The 22,180-nt window shown below is 31.9% G+C and overlaps 1 protein-coding gene across 1 annotated transcript in view; it reads right to left on the reverse strand.

The window, feature by feature from the left end:
• Positions 1–22,180, reverse strand: part of LOC111043420 (ATP-dependent RNA helicase dbp2) — a 38,529-nt gene that overhangs the window by 13,378 nt on the left and 2,971 nt on the right. Inside the window, exons 4-11 of the mRNA XM_039428796.1 lie at positions 21,697–21,822; positions 20,542–20,653; positions 17,865–18,233; positions 16,717–16,889; positions 15,879–15,989; positions 15,301–15,362; positions 14,226–14,285; positions 3,297–3,539 (exon numbers count right to left, since the gene is read on the reverse strand). Coding sequence (XP_039284730.1) covers positions 3,297–3,539; positions 14,226–14,285; positions 15,301–15,362; positions 15,879–15,989; positions 16,717–16,889; positions 17,865–18,233; positions 20,542–20,653; positions 21,697–21,822 — 1,256 coding nt within the window. The remainder of the gene's footprint in view (positions 1–3,296; positions 3,540–14,225; positions 14,286–15,300; positions 15,363–15,878; positions 15,990–16,716; positions 16,890–17,864; positions 18,234–20,541; positions 20,654–21,696; positions 21,823–22,180) is intronic.

The following is a 22,180-nucleotide window of genomic DNA, read 5'->3' on the forward strand; positions in this document are numbered from 1 at the left end:
TATGCATTGTCTTCTTTATGTCTCAATTAATTATTTTCAGTTAGTTCTACTCAAACTCTTGACGAGAGCACTCGGCTCCCGAAATTCTTTAATTCGGTATTTTCTGTAGTTGTAGTGTTAATAAAGTTTTAATTTTTAAAAACTCAGTCGTGTCGTCCAATCACTTAACTATCGACTTGGGAAGTTTAGGTTAGAAGTTCTATCCTACTCTGAAAATCAAATTTGGATAGTTTATAATATATATCTTATCTGTATTTCATTCATCCAAATAAAATGATAGTATATTATTGTAGAATACTTTATTCAATTCTAGAAGCATAAACTGATTCCGTTTCATAAACTATTTTGTAAACACTTTCACATCAAATCAGAATCAGCTGACTTCAAGGTTATTTTACAGCCCTAGGGCCGTAATAGTATATTTCGCACCTAGGGCCGAAAATGAGATATTTCCGGCTCGAAATCGGTTTTTAAGTCCGAGGCCGTAGGCCGAGGACTAGAAAAGATTGAGAGCCGGAAATACATTTTTGCCCATGGTGCGAACGCTATTTTTCGCCACACCAAAAAAAAAACTTCCCAATATATAAGAAATTAAAAAATAAATAAAATTCAAACAGCCTATTTTGATAGTTTGAATCTTGGTTATGACAACTTTCACTGTCAACTAATTTCAATATTACTAATTAATAATTTACAATAGTGACAATATTTTTATACTATTAATATTTCGAATAATTGTTTGAATTTTTATAGCTCGCGCTTTGCGCTTGGTGCAATATCTCATGGATAGATGGATGAATAGAATTTTCATTACTATTTTGAAATAATGTGATTAAAAAATTAATATAATTGCATATTTCACAGTTTTGTCTCAAAATATATCTAAACAATTGATTGAAATTTAAATTACGGTAACTAATATAAAAAATAGCTAATAAAAGTCGAAATTCATCGACAAAAAAAAATGTCACTGACCGAGGTTCGAACCTAGATCATGTTTGTAATTCACTGAGCCTTGATGTATTACGCCTTTACGCTCTCGGCCATTGGGTAATGTTGATTGTAGGGGCCTGTAAGTCAGGTAACGTATGTAGGCTACTATAATATAGTGTATAGCGGCAAACTTTAAGCCGGTTTGCCGGCATTTTCACAACAAAATATTGCTCTGAAAATAGTTAAATCATAGAGAAAACATTCGAAGATTCAATCTTGAGTGGGCCTAATGTTTTCTCTATATGGTTTGATATTGAAGAAAAATTATCTAAAAGTTTTAATAATGAATTACGGAAAAATTACTAGCAATTTTTCAGTCAAGGCTGAGTTTCACCAGTAGGCTTACCTTAAACTTTAGATCTCTGCTGTATTTTCCTATTATTATTGTTGATTGTATTGCATTAAGAAGTGGAATTCGATAATAAAAAAGAAACAATTATTACTCTACCTCACTTTTAAATATTGATACAATTATTGTACTTTGATTTCAAATTCGATTCTTCACTTTTAAAGACTTGCGATACTTACCTTTCTGACAATGGACAATGCAGCCAACATTATATTGTTGAGGCTATGGAGATATCATCGTATTCTATTGTTTGATATCAAAAACACAATAATAAATATTAAATTATGAAACAGTAATTCATAAAATATATTATAGACATGATACCGCGATTCACGATACATAATTATATAGATTATTACAGTCGTTATGAGATTATCTCTATGATTTTTGTGAGATCGGACACGATCAGCTGTTATTCAAGGTCATTTTACAGCCCTAGGGCCGTAAAGTTTTACCGGCCTGGTCGGAAAACAATCACTTTCGGCCTCCATATGACGCACGTAAACCAGCTCATTACATCCAAGTGTGGCGAAAAAATTTTTTTAACCGACCAGGCCGGTAAAACTTTACGGCCCTAGGGCTGTGACATTTTTTTTTGTCGATGAATTTCGACTTTTATTAGCTATTTTTTATATTAGTTACCGTAATTTAAATTTCAATCAATTGTTTAGATATATTTTGAGACAAAACTGTGAAATATGCAATTATATTAATTTTTTAATCACATTATTTCAAAATAGTAATGAAAATTCTATTCATCCATCTATCCATGAGATATTGCACCAGGCGCAAAGCGCGAGCTATAAAAATTCAAACAATTATTCGAAATATTAATAGTATAAAAATATTGTCACTATTGTAAATTATTAATTAGTAATATTGAAATTAGTTGACAGTGAAAGTTGTCATAACCAAGATTCAAACTATCAAAATAGGCTGTTTGAATTTTATTTATTTTTTAATTTCTTATATATTGGGAAGTTTTTTTTTGGTGTGGCGAAAAATAGCGTTCGCACCATGGGCAAAAATGTATTTCCGGCTCTCAATCTTTTCTAGTCCTCGGCCTACGGCCTCGGACTTAAAAACCGATTTCGAGCCGGAAATATCTCATTTTCGGCCCTAGGTGCGAAATATACTATTATCGGCCTGGTCAGAAAACAATCATTTTCGGCCTCCATATATGACGCATGTAAACCAGCTCATTACATCCAAGTGGGGCAAAAAATGTTTTAATAGTTAAATGGATAAATATTCCCAAAATATTCTGGGAACATTTCAGTTTCCTAACCTTCATAGAAACAAAATGGCGGCATATTGAAGATTTTAATGAATTTGTAAATTTTCGATATGCCTCCATTTTGTTTCTACAAAGGTTAGAGAGCTGAAATTTAACCAGAATATTTTTAGAACCTACTTTGTGAACTGTGTAAAATTTGAAAAAGCTCGATGCATGAATGGGCACGTAATACAAAATTAAACTTGTAAACCTCCTCGTGGGCCACGGTGTATAATTATATGCTGACATGACTTAGTTCCTTATTTGATCAGTTAGGTTAGGTTAGTAATAGTACTAAGTAATATACTTACGTAAGTATATTACTTACGTATGTAACAGATATCACGTATGTATCTGATATGTAGGAAAATCCCTCCCCAAATGTTCGATTCTTGCTAGGAAAGCAGACGTCCGTTTGTCTCTATATGTCTGCTCACAACTGAAGGTGGACGTTTGATTTTTTCTCAGTTTGTCTGCATACGTCTGTTTACTTTCGACTTGATTGCAATTAACAAATTTAGTCTCTAATATAATAGGTTTTTGTTGTATGACACCCATATGACTGACGTCTATTTACTTTCGCATTGAATGCAACAAATAATTTAGTTTCTAACATCATAGATTTCCTTTGTATGTACCCATATGACTCATTTCTAATGTGATATTTAAATGACTGACCTCGTCCGCCAAAGGCTCCAGTTCGAGCCATCTCAGCCAGCTGATAGAGCTTGGGGTCGATGGGCTGCCCGGCCTCAGTGAGCACCGACAACAGGTCCTTGGCCTGCTTGGCGTTGTTCGGCGTGAAGAAAGTGTACGAGGTGCCGGTCCGGTCCGACCGACCCGTACGTCCGATCCGGTGCACGTAGTCCTCCGAACTCGACGGATAGTCGTAGTTGATCACGTACTTCACGTCGTCCACATCTACACCAAACAAACAAACATCACTAAAACAATTGTCAACTTTAAATTTATCCCTTAGCTAACTTTATTGAACTGGTTATTTATTTCAATAGTCAATTTCATTACATATTACACAAGGTAAGTAAACTTTATTCCTTAGTTAACTATATATTTATTACACAAGTTATTCATTCATTTCAATAGTCACCTCCATTAATATTGATTCATTTCTTCTTCTTTTACAAAATACAAAATATACAACATTAAGGGCCGTTTACACAGTGTCAATTAAAGCTAAAGCTTAAACCAAACCTGGATTTTTTTTGGTTTAAACTAAAATTCCGTTTGCGCAGTATCAGTTTAAACTATGTATTGAGTTTAAACTCTGGGAAAGTTTAAACCTCCAAAACAGAAGGTTTAAACCAAATAATTTGGATTAACTGGACATCTGTAAAATTTGATGGGGAAACAGCAAATAGTAAATTATTTTTCGACGTTTGTTTTTAATGCTTCTGTAGACGAAAATAATTATTTAGGTTATAGTGAATCATTATTGATAGAAGTTTTTAATGCGATTGATAGAGATGACTGCGAAGAAATTTTGGAACTGAGAAAAATTGGGCAAAAAACGAATAATTTAAATTTCTGGGATGATAGAGAATTTTTTAACGGTTTTGCTTGAGTAAAGCAAGTGTCAATTTAGTATTTGATTAAATAAGCCACTTGATAGAAAATAAGACAATTTTTATCAGTGATTTTTGATTAGAAACCATGTTTTTAATAACACATAACTGAGATATTTTGCTTTCGAGAGATTTCAAGTAAACGAGGAAGACCGTAGTAGATTTAAGTAGATTTTCATAACAAAATAAGGTTTTTATCTTAAATTCTAGATTATATTTTTTGGTGCCAACTAAATATAAGTTTGTTTCTAATAGTAATATAGCAGTTCATCATTTTTTGAAGAATTTCTTGATCGCTTTTCACTTTTATTACCGTACAGCTTACAGCTCTGTGGATTTTGAACCAGGAAATAGTAGCTACATAACCTCAATTTACCGATGGTTTTTAAACAAATAGCAAATTTCCTGTAAAAAGTACCCTTCCTGATATTATAAACGATGACATTCTATTACCAACTTAACGCTAAACTAGTTTAACTTAAACTGGATTAGTAAATACACTGAGAAAACCGATTCAAGTTTAAACTTTCAGATTAACTTAATCGAGTTTAGCAATCTATACTGTGCAAACGGCCCTGAATGTGAAGAAAGCTCCTCATATAGGCAAATGCATGTGTGTGAGGAGCGAGTTCCAAATTCAATTGAATTAAGTCTTATAAGAAAGGTGAGTAATAATATTGTGTCACAATGACAAAACTATCTGAAGTGAGTGCAGATAATAAGGGTCAAGCCACAAGAGGTGTTTTCCAGACGAGTTGGCGGGACAGGAAGCTCTCAGATTGGCTGGTTGGGTTGGCGTTCAGGAATCAACTGATAATCAGCCAATCGAAGAGCTTCTTGTCCTGTCGATTAGTCTGAAAAACACGTCATATGGCTTGACCATTAGTTATAGCCTCCTCGTCGGTAAAGAGATGAAGAGAATACATTTGATTAATACAGTAGTTTATTTCTCAGTATAGAGGTATGGAGTATCTCTAGACATGGTATGGGTATACCTCTAGGTATGTGTATAGACATTATTCGATAAATAGTTAATTTAATTCTATAATCATTTGTTATTAACAATGAGAATTACACATTCTAGAAGTTAGAACTGCTCTTCTAATCAAGACTTTGGTATCGCAAACAGTCTGAAATCTGAAATGGCTATATTGCTATTCGTTGTACAGAGTTATCATAAAAGAATGGTGCGGTTTCAAACATTGTTTAAAGAAAAACATAATTACTTACAATTAATGTTTTTTTTAATCTTATTTGTCATCTCAAACAGTTTTTTTACATAATCAATAAATTTCAATGTGGGCGCCCTTAGTCGCTCGACAAATGTCCCAAACGATATTCAACTTCTCTCCAAACATAATACACACTTTGCTTTATCTTTAACAGAGAACATAGTACCGTAACTCACTAAACTCACCGCAACAACAGTACAAGAACTGATGTTGAGGTTAGAACAGCTTATAAACAAACTTTTGGGTTAGAGGCTTTCAGAGATACCAATATAACATTTTAAAATTTCCCTACAATCTTCCTACAAATTACTGAAACCGCACCATTCTTTTATGATAACCCGGTATAAGCCAGCATATATTGAAATCTACACATAAATAGTGAAATCCAATAAATAGTTTGTGGATTTATAAAATCAGCAATGAGGAATGTGAATGAAATGAACGTCTGGATTTTGTTGATCTATTTTATTAATTTTTGAAATATTTATTATTAAAATTTTTGGGAGGAGTAAAAAAAGGTGAATCCTTAAACTATTTCTCTCCCAAATTTGGACGAATAACATAGCTTATCAGAGTTGAAAGGTTCATGATTACTGTACTGACGCTTACTGTACTATGTTACTTATTTACAAATACCGTAATTGTAAGTTGCATAACACAATGAAAGGTCGTTAAATAAATAACTCAACTAAATAAGCCACAAAGTGTATTACGGCGAGAAACTAAAGCGCAGACAATAAGTCCTTTCAATTATGTTAAGCTAATTGCTACAGTCATGGGTTTCATTCAATCCGCATGAATAGTTTGCAAAAATATGAAGAAGATAACCTCATTAACCACACACAAGTTATAAACTTATGTGGACATCATCGCAGCAAGTGTATTTCTTCATATAAAAACTCAACGTACTAGTTTCGCTATTTGCTCAGATACTTCAGTTATAACTTCATGAATAAGATAACAAGTGAATTCTTAAGAAATGAATGAGTCAATTCATGAATGATTCATGAAGGATCTCAGGCATGCGCCCATAAGAGGAGCCTCCAATGAAATGTATTTTTATTTATTACATGCAAATATAATATTGTATTGTCAATATTTTTTGGTGAGTAAAGAATTTCAATTTCAATAATGAATGAATTGAGGCGATCAAAAGTAGTGGAATTTGAAGTTGAATAAGTTGATAAATCATAATACAATTTGATAACAATTATAGTAATATCGATATACAGTAGCTCAAACATATAACGACAACAGAAATTGAATTAATGAAAAATATAATAATTATAATCATCAGTATCTCCAAACGAAATCAACTGTGTACCAGCCAATTTAGCTTGGATTAAACAATTATTTCTCATCTGAAAACCACTATATCATGGAAATACCACCAAATGTATGATTTCAATTACAATGTATCGCATTGGATAAAAGCCGAGTGAAAGTGGTGAGTTATACCTACCGTGGCAAAATTGTCCTCCAGGTTGGTAAATGAGCAATGCCTTATTCCCCCAGGGTTCATTTGAGCAAATACACTATTTGATTGATAGAAGGATAAAACTCTACCAACTTTTTCTAAAAGAGTTGTGTGAAAAATGAACTCAATTTTATGGTGACATTTTATTCTTTTAAAAATCTTTTCAAAAAGAAAAGATTAAAATTCTCTTTTAAAATTCTTTTCAAAAATCTTTTACTAGCTAAGAATCAAAATTATAATTTCGTTACATTGAATTTAAATTTCGTTAATATTCGTCCAGGATTTATAAACCAGTATTTATACACCAGAAATATTTCTGGAAGCCTTGATTACCGTGAGAGAGAAGCTATCAATTCATGTATTATATAAATAAATCATATAATTCAAACTATCGGTAGTATTTTTGATTATTGGTTTATTTTTTTTAACAAGCGGAGTATTTTTGCAGTACATGACACTAATTTAGTCCAGGTGTGTGAAAGCCTTCAATATCCATGATACACAGAAATTGAATGACTGCTATTTCTGTTTTCTCTATAAGAATGTTAAATTCTCATAGTTTCATTCAATTTCATTCATTGTAGAAAGTAATCATAAGAATATATAAATTAGAACTCATATTTAATAGTAAATACATTAAAAGGAACACCCACACCACAAAAATAAAGAATTATGAGAATTAAGATTTGACAGCTCACTTGGGGCGAGAAATGAGCTTTATGAAACATCATTACAACTTACAATAGGATTTATACTGTTGAAATACATCAAAACAAAGTGTGAGATTGTTATGCACAATATTGAAATGAGTAATGCTTGTGAGACTTGATGTGAACTTATAAAATAAATTATCATATCGATCGAAAACCTAGTTTTGGAATATATTATCAATTATTTGATCCACATCAGTATTGAGATTGGAATTGAATTGATTTGTTTCCAACAAAATACAAGCATAAGATGTACATTTATAATACACAACATACATAATAGAATAAATATAAGTTCACAATTATTAAAACTACGCTTACATGAAACTTAAGGTTTGTTTGTGAATATTAGATTAGAATTTGAGATTGGAATATTAGTTCAGGAATTTCAATTCATTTCTTCAACTAATTTACACTTGTAAGTTTCGCTTTTTCTTTTAATGTTATTTTTCATACGTATTATAAGTGATTTTTTGTTGTTTTTTCTTTTTGCAATGGATGAATTGTGCTGCAATTTTTTAGTTCAAAAATGTTTGGTGTAGCGCGTTCATCCCAATGATAGTGATAGATATAAAAATATATGGATGAGTATGTGTAAAATATGGATAGTTTGCTGGGAGTATCAGACGACTAACTTACATTAAGTTTCTACCTGAATCTTGTGAACCAGACTCGCGTTTCAAGATGTCAGTTGACATTCTACAGCGTAATTGTTTAGTCCTGTTTCCCAGTTTTTATTGTTATCCATAAAACGGAAATTCAGTCTCAATAAAAATGTATAGTTGTTACATACAAAGAAAATAGGATATTTTATTACTAATTTCTCAGTTACTAAAGATTTTTGAAGAATTTGCTAGAAATGACCACCTATTAAGGTTATACATGCTCTTTTCAAAATAATATTCAAGTTCTATGGTGAAATAAGACGACCGGAATCCACGCAAAATGTTACACAGCTCAAGGATAACCAACTCGCACTGCCGTTTGTATACCGATAGAGTAGGGCAAACAACTTTGTGCGACAAACCAGAATCAACCTCCATTATAAATAAATTACCACACACTCACAAAATTATAGAACAGGACTTAAAAATCACTCTGTAGTGACAGAGGTAATAACAGGACTAAAAAATCACTCTGTAATTATGGGAGGCACGTATATAGCTTGAACAGTGCGAACACACGAACTTGTACCAGTTCAAATACGTATCCACAAGGTTCATCTTAAGGTGCGTACAGAAATACGCTCCGATCATGAACGTTACACAAGATGTTACGCGAGAGGTTCGCAAGATGATCGCGCGCATCCTAGCAACGTCCTAGCCTCTGTTCCTGGCATCGTGGAACGCGGGCATCATGTTAGCAGGTTAAAAGACGTGAGGCCACTAGATTATTTCTGTTTTATTCATTCATTCCTCTACTGTAGTTGTGATTATTCAATGTGTATAATTATTTCAATGTATGAATAAATTCAACGATGGAGTTGATTTTTCATAAGCGCATGTTTCATAAGAAACGTTGGAGCCGCCTTTGCAGTATTGCTCAAAAAAAAACAGCTGTTATATAGCTATGGTGAATGTGATATTTTCGAGCTCAAAATTTAAGTGTTTTTATTCTTTATTTTGTGAATTTATAGTTTGTTTCATGTTTTTTAAGAAACTTTTATTATTAATCCATCCAAATTTGAAATTGTCTGTTTTATTCTAATTTATATTTTAGATTGTGATTTGGTGTAGAAATTCGAATGGACATAACCTATAATATTTGGACAATTTAAAACTAAATTAGGAAATTGAAGAAGTTTTAGGCAATAGCCTGTTTTTTCTTTTCCGATTCTTGTATTTTTTTGCTAACCTTATAAATAAATAAATAAATAAGTAGTTGTGATTATTTAATGTATATAGCCTACATTATGTCAGTGTATGAATGAAATGAGTGGATGTTTCATAAGCGCAATTTCTCGCCACGTTGGAGCCGCCGTTGCAGTATTGCTCACCTGTGGATTGCGTTGCGATCCGTTTGGCAAGCGACTAACGGCAAGTGTGAACAGAAGGAAGAGTGACCGTGCTACTAGACAAATGGCACACTAATACGGGTCGGGTCAGCTGATTAATTGTCAAGTGTCAGTTTGAGGAGCATCGACAACAGAGTGTGTGAGTGAGAAAGAGGCACTGCCAGGCTGAGGCAATCTGACTTGGCCCGCTAGTGCATGTGCCTCTGAAAAAATATGGAAGCACAACCAGACTGGTCATTCATTCACTTTACAGTTGCACTTGAATCTGCAGCAGACAATACAACTACTCATTGCTTATATATTCATATACAATACAAAAATCACAGTGTTATACATATTAAACTAGCTCTCGCTTTCAGGAGCTAAGTCCACCTGAACCCTGATTATAATGACATATATCATGATTCTGATTATAATGACATAAATATATCATGGCAACTATTATTCATGACTTAACGGACTCGACAATCATTATACATTTGACACACTAGTGCCATAAATCATAACACACTAGTTTGTTACTTTGAAAATGTATAGAAATCAATTTAATTGACATGTCAATCAATTGTCAAGTTCGGTAATTGTCAGACATGACAATTATTATACCATTAACACACAAGTGTTATAACAAATTAGTTTTATACTTTGAAAAAATATACAAATCAATTAATTCAACTAATATGAAAATCATTGATTGTTAAACCCTATTAATTTACCCTAATACACACAACTATTTATCAATTGTCATGGCAATGACGATATCATTGACCAACACAGTTATAATGCTTATATAATAAGGTCATAATGCTTATTATTATACCCAATCTTTGTAAACGGGCATAACAGTTAAAATACAATTGGTACACCAGTGTGTGAGAATCCTATGCTATAAAACGCATAGAAATTTACTTTAATCGTATATTAACAAATAAAATATGTTCGTCAATCATACATTGGAGAGATGAGTAAAAAGGTAGATATTTCAAGTCTCATTCACATCTCTCGTCACTTGAAATTATTCGATTCGATCATCATCCAAAATAATTATGTCTTAATTGTCATGATAAATATAATACCATGAATGCACTAGAGTGCTGGAAGGATTCTATACTATGAAAAGCATAGAAATGTACTTTAATTGTATATTAACAAATATTCATATAAAACATTATCCTCCAAGCATTGGAGCAAGAATATTATTTATTTTGAGTCCCATTCACATCTAGCGACACTTGAAATACACGTGACGCAACACTCCACAGACATTAGACGAAGTGGCTATTAACATCTTCCATTCAGTAGATAGACATAACCCAAAACCCGCAACTCACATCGCAGAATTATTGTAGGTTATGTCTGGCAAAATCAGAGAAAAAAATCCGCAGACAGTCTCTCCAAGAATGTCGTGTCTGATCTGTGCCGTTCCCTTCGGTTAGATCCATTGCTGTTAGATGTGAGAATGCTCATTCAAAGTACATAGAAGTTTAATTTTTCTTGTCTCGCACGTTACGTGTCGGACCTTCCAAGTGCCTGAATAGAAATTTTCTTTTTTATAGTTTGCAACTGTTATCGCAAACTTGATTACGTTATTGAATGAAACTTCATCATCTTCAACATGATTCTTTGTTACAAAATACTCTGCTATTCCTATTACATACAATCAAATCACAAAATCTTGTGAGATGCACTGTAATATCTCAAATATGAAGAAGTCTATGCCATAAATTGAACGTTAAAGTTAAATTGAAAGATTGCAAGGTAAGTCGTATTTTGCGTTATGAGAGCACATTATTGATTTTAATCATGCATATATACAGATTCATAAAAACTGGGTAGTAAATCTGTTACTGACAAAGATTGTTAATATAAGAAACCAATGCCCATCAATTATCAGATGTACCTATCAACCACTTTCCGTTCATGGAATGACTCACAAACCAATTAATATTTTCAATTTCAAGTTTTGAAATAGATTTTCTCTTTCAAAAATTTCTTTGCGATCACAGCAATATCGAATGAATTTAAAAACGTTAGTCTTTAATCTTTCACAAACTAAAAATTATAAAATTTATTATTCAATTTCTGTAGAAACTATTCAATTGAACTGATTTTTTATTCTTGAATTTTCAAGAATCACCAAATTCTTGTTTGAAGCATTGATTTACTAATTTTGATTTAACATTAATTCACTGAATAACCATCGTATTACAAATCAATGGAAAAAATGAGACAAAGAATAAACTATATGCGGAGATTGGCTACATAATTATTCAACAATCGTTTTTCTAAAACTTAAGTTATCCTTAAAATATTTTGACCACATTGAGTCGAATACTCTTTATTCGGACCACTTATATCAGAATCAATGTTTCTGCTCTCCTTATTTTTATCCAAAATATTTCTACATAATAAAAATCTTATGCTAGACAATACTAGTATGTAAGGTAGACCAGACTAGGCATGTATAAAATGCACAGACTGGAATTTGCCAACTAATCTGAGAGATTCAGTTGACCATTTACAAAATTCGATTATCTGTTTCAATACAGTAACCGGCATAAAACAATAGCTTAAATTTTTAAAGACAATTAAAATAACAAATTTCATCATGATTGTACGAGTAGTATATAACTATGAACCAGTTGTATTTGTCTGCAGAATATTCAGTATTAACAAGTGCATCAATATTATCCAAATATCACAGTGAGCCAACTTATAACGAAATGTCAACACCAGCTAGATAATAGATGGATTGATTATGCCGAAATATCATGTTCTTCAACTCGGCATTGGAGTTTACATTTTTCTTTGTTATACAAGTTATAACAAAGAACACTAGAAAAAAGACAGTGTAGTTACACTGCATCTAAAGTGTAAGTGTTGCTAAAGATTTATGTCAATCTTCTCTAATTTCGTAGCAGAAATATTCTATGATTCAATCTGAAAAAAATATTCTATGATTGGTAATAATTCAATGTAAAGCCTTGAAATTATCAACGACTTGAAACTTTGATACTTTCAAGTGAAAATTTATGTTTTCAAGACTTATGTCAATCAGAGGATCTCATATTCCTGCTTTGTCATGTCTGCTCATGCATTAGCAGAATTGTTCGGTAGAAATTGATACCGGAGTTGTTTTGTTAGAACGCTATCTAATATCCAACAACACTCAACGATATCAAACCTAATATAGTTTGATTGTTGTATGAAATTCAAGTTGGTTGAATTTGAATAAAATATAGGAAACCAATTCAAATTATTCTTCCTGATCATAAAATGATTCACAAAAAAACGGTTCAATCAGGGAAGATAATCTGAAAACATAAGTTTAGAAATTGGATTCCGACACCAACTTGAATTCATCTAATAGCTTCTATTAAAACTGAAGCATATTGAAACACTCATGCCAAAGCTTCTGGGGTACATAAAAACTGTATCCTAGAGAACTCCTAAATAACTGTGACCTTCCGTGGAATCAATTAAAAAATAAATAAATAAATGAGTAGCTGCCATATTTTACTCAGCGTTGCCACATCCAAAACATAGGATTTGGATGATTACTAGGCTCGAGTTATTGGCATAATTCTCGACTTCAACTTGTCGAAGTTCATTAAAAAACAATAGGTGGAACAATGTTTGGATATCCAGTTTGTAAACTCAATAATCTCCCATTCATCAAAAGCAGGCGAGCACTGCTCAATAGATCGAGACTGAATTGAAAATACATTCATATGGATATGTCTCAACATTGTAAATCATCATTTAAAAAAAATAAATTATTGTTTCAGAAAGTAGAAGCTGAATAAGGCATGACCTATACTGAATAAAAACTTTTTTAATGCATGAGTTCTATAAGAATTCAATATTGTAGGCGTTTTGAATATGTTTAATTGGGAACGAAAAAAATGTTGATTAAGTTTAATGAGTGTAGATTGTACAATCTTTTGAAGATACATAATTTTATACCTCCTTGTATTCAAGGAGTGATTCAATTCAATTACCGATATTGACACCTGCCTCGGCAACAAAATCACTCACTATCAACATATTCTGAGTAATAATTATCTTGAGAGTTTAATAATATTTTTCAAAACAAATTCGAAAAATTTGATCATTTGTATTTGTAAAAACAAATCAGGCGAACGATACAGTCGAATTTTGATCAATTCTGATTCAACAATCAATGATTATTATTGTTTATATTAATATCTTAGATGCCTTTCAATTGTTAATGGTGCTCAATACAGAACTTTTGGCACAGCACATAAGTTCAACATTTTCTCGGTTATAAATAGGCTTCACTGTATGAAAACAATATCTGGGGCAACGTTGTTGATTGAAAATTGATTAAATTTAATGCAAAACAGTAACCAGTCTGACACTGATTAAGCACTAGATCACAACTCCATCATTACACTTCATCTCATCTCTGACACTTCCAATCTATTGTGGTGGGGTTCACACAACATATACACATTTTGCCCAACATCGTAATACCCATTAAGCTTGAGAAATTACAACAAAACAATTCAACATGTGTGAAATCTTGTATCAAATCCCGGATAGTGGAGAAAGGAATGAAGTGACTTACCAAGACCTCGAGCGGCAACATCTGTTGCTACCAATATCATTGCTTTTCCTTGTCTAAAGTCTGAAACAAAATTACAAATTGATTATTTATCGGCCTCTTTTTGAAACTTGGGAATCAAATACTGTAATAATTTCAATTCAGAATGAATGTTCCAAGTTTTGAAATAAACCAGTGACTGCTTTCAAATTGAACGGGTAATGAAATACGTTAGCAGTACAGCTACTTTTGTAAAGGCTAGCAGTATAACTAATTTTGTAAAAATCATCTCAAGATTTAACAGTAGAATGAAACACAAATATTTTAGTAATTCAAGTTTATATCCATTCATGACGTACGAATACGTATTGTATTCAGGAAACTTTTTTCAAGGTTCGACTCACTAGCTGGTTTCAAATAGCGATAGTTATATTAACCATGTGACGGTTGGGCTTGTATTTATGTATTAACAGTTATATTTATGAGAGAAAAGAGTTGAGTAAATTAAAATAAACAACACTATCTAAATATTCTAATTTCAAGTTGCGTATTTTTTAAAGTTAATGGGAATGATTGAGAAAATTTGTAAATTTATACAACAAATGAATTGAAATTTGAAGGAATTGAATAAATAAATTTACTGTTCCTGCTGAGACTGAGATTATGTTTTAGAAATCATATTACAATTTATGAGAGAAAAGAGTTGAGTAAATTAAAATAAACAACACTATCTAAATATTCTAATTTCAAGTTGCGTATTTTTTTAAGTTAATGGGAATGATTGAGAAAATTTGTAAATTTATACAACAAATGAATTGAAATTTGAAGGAATTGAATAAATAAATTTACTGTTCCTACTGAGACTGAGATTATGTTTTAGAAATCATATTACAATATGAAGCGATTAGTTTTCTATCAACATCAGCCATCAGTAGACAAAATATAATCTTAAATAGTTAATTCACATTGACCTTTAAAAATGCAAATTCTGAAATTGACTTATTCATTATTTTCAAAACGTTGTACTACAGAACTACTATAGATTTCCGTCACTGATGTACAAAAATTACACTGAAACAAAAAAGATAAAAAGAAGTACCATTCAACACATAATCTCGCTCTTGTTGTGATTTATCTCCGTGAATACTAGCAGCCGGCCATCTGAAACAACAAAAATCGCATGAAACATTTTTTCTTGGGAAATTACGCCATTTAATCTCTAATATAAGTACAAAATTATGTATATCACAGCAAATTATAGAGCCTTGGGCCAATTGTACAATAGTTCATAGAATAACACCCTTTTAAACTATTGAACTCAGTGAGGTTTGGGTTCTCAATGAGATACAAGTCCAAAAGTTGAGCATTTCCAATTCGAACAATCATAATATCCAGCACTAATTTTATAAATTGGAGTTACCTTTTTATTCATATTCAATTGTTCTATTGAATTCACAAAAATGCAGTCAGATTCATAATAAATATGTGAATCTGTGAATTATATTAAATAATTGAATATATTTCAGATTCATAATGAATAATTGCAACCGTTAAAAACATGTAACTAGTTTTTCAGCTTGAAATAATATAAATTTTCTATCTATATTTGCACTGTAATAGTTCCAGGTATCATAATACGTAGGAATAAATTGCTCATAATATTGATAAATAACTTACCCATATCGAGTAATAGTCCGTGAAATTTCATCAACACCTCGTTTTGTTTCAACGAAAATGATTGTTTTCTTCTCTTCTTCTTGACTAATTTTTTGAAGTAGATCACACAATCTGGAAAAATTTAATAATTAATACCTTTATACGAGAAATGATTTATACACATTTTCAAATTTCTGTTATTCCAATAGATTGCATAGATTTTTTATCATCATAAAGTGAAGAGTATTGTGTATTGTGTATGTAAATATAAATAGAAATATTAATATGAGCACACTTTTAAATTATTTTAGCACATGTTTCGGCTACTAATACCATTTTCAAGTCATTAGATATATTGTAAGAATACGATATATTGTAATTTTTTATGTAAATATTATAAAGACCATTAATTGATGACAATAAATAAAATAGATTCTTTGTGATTCATTACCTACTACCTAAACCAGTAATTGTTCAGATATGATCAGGAATTTTAAACTAGTCATACGTATATTATCATTAAAAAGATTCTATTTACCTATTATCATTATCATCATTATACTCCTCACATCAACTATTCACAAGCTATGACTTGAGTAGAAATCGCTTTCAGTAGAAAAGAGTCATAAAGCATGATTCAAACAAAAGTGAAATAAAGAAGAGTGATTCAAATAAAGTGATTCATTCAATGTTCAAACAATGACAATGTGATTAAGGAATTTGAATTTGAATGAATCATTCGTGTGCATTTTCACTAAATTCAATTCTTATAAACTACTAGAATACACATTACATAGAAAGAATACGATATATTGTAATTTTTTTAGAAGGTTGGAAAAGTAGATGGTAGCCTACTCACTTCTCAAGTTTTTCCTGGTCTTCACACATTTCTACAACTTGCTTGATGTTGTGGTTGGCAGACAGCTGTAGAGATCCTACATTGATTTGAACGTAATCGTGAAGGAACTCTTCAGCCAATTGACGCACTTCTTTCGGCCATGTAGCCGACCACATCAAAACTTGTCTATCCGGCTGCAAATAAAAAACAATAATCAATTTTAACCTCTATTGATTTTATAAGTGTTGAGCTGGAATATTAAAAGTTTTCATCGATAAATGATTTGATTCAGTAGAATTTTAAGTGAAAGGTAAGATAAATGGAAAACGGTATCAGCTTTATTTTATAGAAGGCAGTGGCAAGATAGATAATCGACAACGCTGTTCTATCTTTCTCCACTGCCATTATAGTGGACCTCATTATACCACTGAAACTGGAACAATTTTCCACTTTTCATGTACACAGAACGAACCCATTATTGATTATTTACAAACAAGGAGACAACAAACATCTTCTGTTTTCACGTACATCGTGCTCATCATCGTGAAGTTGTGAATTGTGTTTTGTTGTTCTAGTAAACTGCAATAAATTAGAAATTAAATTATTATCCTACTCTGATTAAGCTGATTTTACGACTCACACTGGTGCAAAAGGAATCTTCATTTTGTCTGTGTTTTTGTCTCCCCTACTACTGTACTCATGGGGGTATAAATTAAATAAATCTTCATTTAATAATTATTATTTATATTATGAATAAGAATATCATTTCGTGATTATTTCTAATTAAATGAATTAACAGTTCCTCAATTTTTATGTATGTATTTTATCACTTTTTGCTTTTAGAAAAAACGACTAGCAGTCAGATATTTTACAATAAATGAATTAATCACTCACTGTGACGAGATCTTTCGGCAGTTCCGCCATCTTCTTGGTTGTTAACAGTTACACACATCTACAACCAAGAAGATGGCGGAACTGCCGAAAGATCTCGTCACAGTGAGTGATTAATTCATTTATTGTAAAATATCTGACTGCTAGTCGTTTTTTCTAAAAGCAAAAAGTGATTTAATAATAAGCAGTTCGTGATGGAAAACAACATTGAAGAATATGTATTTTAGTTGAGTGCAGTAGCTTATATTTATTTTTTGTTTTTTTGTGTGACAACTCACCCTGATCTGTTCGATAATCTTCCTGATCTGCGGCTCAAAGCCCATGTCGAGCATACGATCAGCCTCGTCCAGCACCAGATAGGTGCATCGCTTGAGGTTGGTGGTGCCGCGCTCCAGAAAGTCAATCAACCGTCCGGGTGTGGCGATGACAATCTCCACTCCGCGCTCGAGGTCGCGCGCCTGCGGTCCCTTGGAGGCGCCGCCAAACACGCACGTGTTGCGCACAAACGTCGACTGGCCAAAGTCAGTGGCCACCTGCTGGATTTGTTGCGCCAGTTCGCGCGTCGGTGCCAGAATCAGCGCGATCGGCCCGTCGTTGCGCAACAGGCGCGGCTGGAAGTTGATGTGCACGATTGCCGGCAGGATGTACTGCAACCACAAACCAGGACAATTTAGATTGTGTGACAGAGTGTGTAAAAGATAAAAAATTGAGACAGAGGGTACAGGTTAGAAGTTGTGACAGTCCACACTTTGGCTCAGTAAGCTGGCCCAGCTGGTAAGCTTGTTGTGCCCAAGGTCTATAAAAACCAGGTCTAGACACCCGTGTTCCTTATGGAGCGACCATTTTGTGGGGTTTTTGTGGCGGTATATTTAAAAATCCAATCTGATTCAATTTGCTCGTAACAAAATCATGCATTATGCATTTTAAAAACAATATGGGTTGTTTTATGTCAATCTGGTTCAGAAAATATGTAAATTCAGGTTTTCAATTTTGTATTTAAAAATTAAATTTCAATAATAAATAGTTCAATAATTCATTTATTTAAAATTGTTCTTATTCTTGTAACATGTTATGATTCATAAGGCATTTGGACCTCAAAAACAGTTGAAAGTTCCCATCAATTAAATCTAAAAATCAACATTTCAGATCCTAGTTTGAATCTAAATACTATTATTCTGTTGGAATAATTTATTTTACAATTCAAAGCCAAACAATATCCCTTGAAAAATATTACAAATAACACATCATGTTGTTTAATCTATAATCATAACAGCTGATAAATTTGAAAATTGGTGAACTGGAACCCCACAAAATGGCGATTTTGCAATGCATCACGGGATAGTGTCATAACCTGTATTTATAGACCTTGGTTGTGCCCAAAGACCTTAAAGATGCATAGAGTCACATGCAGCGCTAGTGTCGTACTTGGAATTGAAATAGGATTATTACATACCAATGCCTTTGTAATCTATAATATTATATATATATATATATATACCGTGCTAAAATATCCCAATGGCGGCCTTCAATTTCAAGTAAGAGTTATCATTGGGAAGGCATAGGCATTGTGGGTCTATATCTCTTTAAGGTCTTTGGTTGTGCCTAGTCCACACTTTAGCCCAGTAAGATGGTCCAGCTGATAAGCTTGACCGCGTTTGTCTCGCCATCCACACTGCAATGTGAACAGTGTCTCATCAAGGCCAGCGGTAGTGAGCGAGACTGATAGAATACTGAAAATATAACTAAAAGGAACACAATAAAAGCGTAACGCAATAAGGCCTATAGCAGCTCAATTACGGAGAAGACAGGACACATACGCAATGGATGACAAGAGTGTTGATGATGGGTGGTTTGCCAGCACTGGCCTTTATTGACGCTGGACAAAAATCAGAGCGATGGCCAACAAAGACAAGCTTTGGCAAACCACGCATCCACACTCTGGCGCTGGTCATCATTTATAAGCGTTGACAGTTAGTGTGGGTGCAGCTTACGCGTTGAAAGTTGAGACAGAGTGTTAAGTTTAGAAGCTGTGACAGGATATAAAGCTAGATTCCCATATATCAGTAAGCCTAATATAATAATAATAAAATAATTTTATTTTTATTCAACTAAAATTATAAACAATGTCAAATCAGCTATAATCACATACATAACTTAATTTAATTTAAATCAGAAGTATTTTTTTAATTTAAAAATGATTTTTGTGTGTTTTGAATTGTAAATTGAGTGTGTAATTGATGAATATTAAGTGACACATAACCTACCTAACTACATTTGGACTGATGTATAAATTAGAATTGAAACAGTTTTGAGCTTATAAGCCTGTGGTACTTTTCTGTAAGTTGTGTAATTCTGAATGATCAAATAAATAAATAACTATGTAATAACATTATAATAATATGTACTATTAAAAACTTCAAGGTTTTACTAATCAGGTTTAAAATTATTACATTTCATCGAATGAGATTTTGTAATTCTAAAAATTCATGAATTTTGAATCGTTAATTGCAGAAAGGCAACATGTCCAGTTTTCATAATTTTACAGGAGAGACATAAAACTTATTTAAACCGGAACCTAAACCTGGAGTAAACGATATATTCAAAACGTCGTCATTACAATGCTTTCAGTTGGACATGTATCCTTCCTACAGTAAACGATGTATCTTACATTAAATAGTTGATTTAAAAAGAAAAAAATACAATTTTTGAAAAAGTTGGACATGTTCCCTTTCTGCAATTAGCGATTCATTTAATGAATAAAATTGGTTTTTAATCAGCCAACTTATTTCTGTACATTCAGTGTCAGCCATCTCTAGTGACCGGTACAGTGAGAATATAATTTCTATAAGTTCTAATGTGTATTTATACTCGCTCCGTCGTGTTGAGTGGGAACAGTCCAATCAGGACTCAAGGAAATTCTTTCAATATTATGCATTTAGTGAATAAAAAACTCACCGCAAGAGTTTTTCCAGAACCTGTTCGAGCGATTCCAACCATGTCTCGGCCACTGAGCGCAATTGGCCATCCCTGGCCTTGGATACCAGTAGGTCTATCAAAGCCAGCTCGCCTGAAAAATGCAATCAATTATCAATCACGAATCAAAATCAATAACATAAATCTAATTCACATTTTAATACTCATTCTAGAAAAGTGAATACAACAAACATTTCAAATTTTAATATAGCTTACTCATTCTAGAAAAGTGAATCATACAATCAACAATTCAAATTATAATAATCATTCTAGGAAAGTGAATACAACAAAAAATTAAAACATTCTAGACAAGTGAATATATTATTTCCTTTTTTTAATGTTAGGCCTATACAATATCTAAGAAAAAAATAGTAGGCTATGAAGTTTTTATGGAACAAATCTACATTTCATTTGTATTTGTGACCTTTTTAATAAGGTCATTTGCATACAGTATTATATTTCGTACGGTATATTGATTATTATTATGGTGTACTTTTGCTGCACAGTGCAACTAAATTAAATTTTAAATTATATTTATTATTGCCTTACAATTGTTAGAAGTTTGATATTCGAATTTATTGGTCTACAAAGTTGTCATAGTGAGTAGGTTTTTGATTTTGTATTCAATTTTTTTAAATAAGTGCAATACATCTAAAGTTTTTAATTTATTGTGATTCGTTTAGAGTATAAAATCAACCTTCAAAATTCAAAATTTTAAATCATCGTTTCTGGACCGAAAATCAAGTGACAAAGCAGTGTGTGACTATATAACCTTATATTTTGGACAACATTAACATTTTATCAAATTTTTTGGAGAGAAATAGTACAGGCTAAGCCTAGTTTTTCCTCCAATGTCATAATTGTATTATGATTATAGTATTTTATACAATAAAAAAATAATAATAACAAATAGCCTAATAATAATTAGTTTTAATAATAAATATAATTATAATAAATATAATAATAATAATAAATAATATTGTTTATTCTATCTTCACTTTTTACTGTATGCGCAATATTGATGCTATTTATGATGTATTGTATACCGTTTAAGAAGTCTGTAAAATTTGTTGTTTTTGGTCGAAATAAAACTTATTTATTATCATTTCAAGTGACAGGCAGAAGTAATAATCTTACCGTATCTCACTCATCACGTAATCTGGGAAGTTGACATCTTGAAAGTTGATGATGGGGTTAGGAATGTTTTCTCCTTTTAGTGTCATCTCAAATTCATTTCTGTAAGCATCCACTTCAGCCTGCGGCCTGCAAAACAATTTTTCAATAATTTATTTATGATTCTTTCAAATTCTTTAGTCTAGCTTATCCATTAGAATAAAATAAAACACCAAATAGTTTCATGAAAATTCAAACAAATGGTACCTATATACAAAGGCTCGAAGTGTGAAACTATTTTTATACGCAAATAATGTTTCAGATTGAAACAAACTATTATGAAACAATTTATTCAGCGAGTTCACAGAGTGAACATGAAATTTAATATCACTCTATAAGAGTTATATTGAAATGAACCGCATTGCATTTTTCAGAATATCTGACTTCAAGAAAACGTTTTATTACGTTTATTATACATAATATATCATTATTATGAAGACCTACCCTG

This window comes from Nilaparvata lugens, chromosome 5 (assembly GCF_014356525.2).
Source record: "Nilaparvata lugens isolate BPH chromosome 5, ASM1435652v1, whole genome shotgun sequence".
Lineage (NCBI taxonomy): Eukaryota > Metazoa > Arthropoda > Insecta > Hemiptera > Delphacidae > Nilaparvata > Nilaparvata lugens.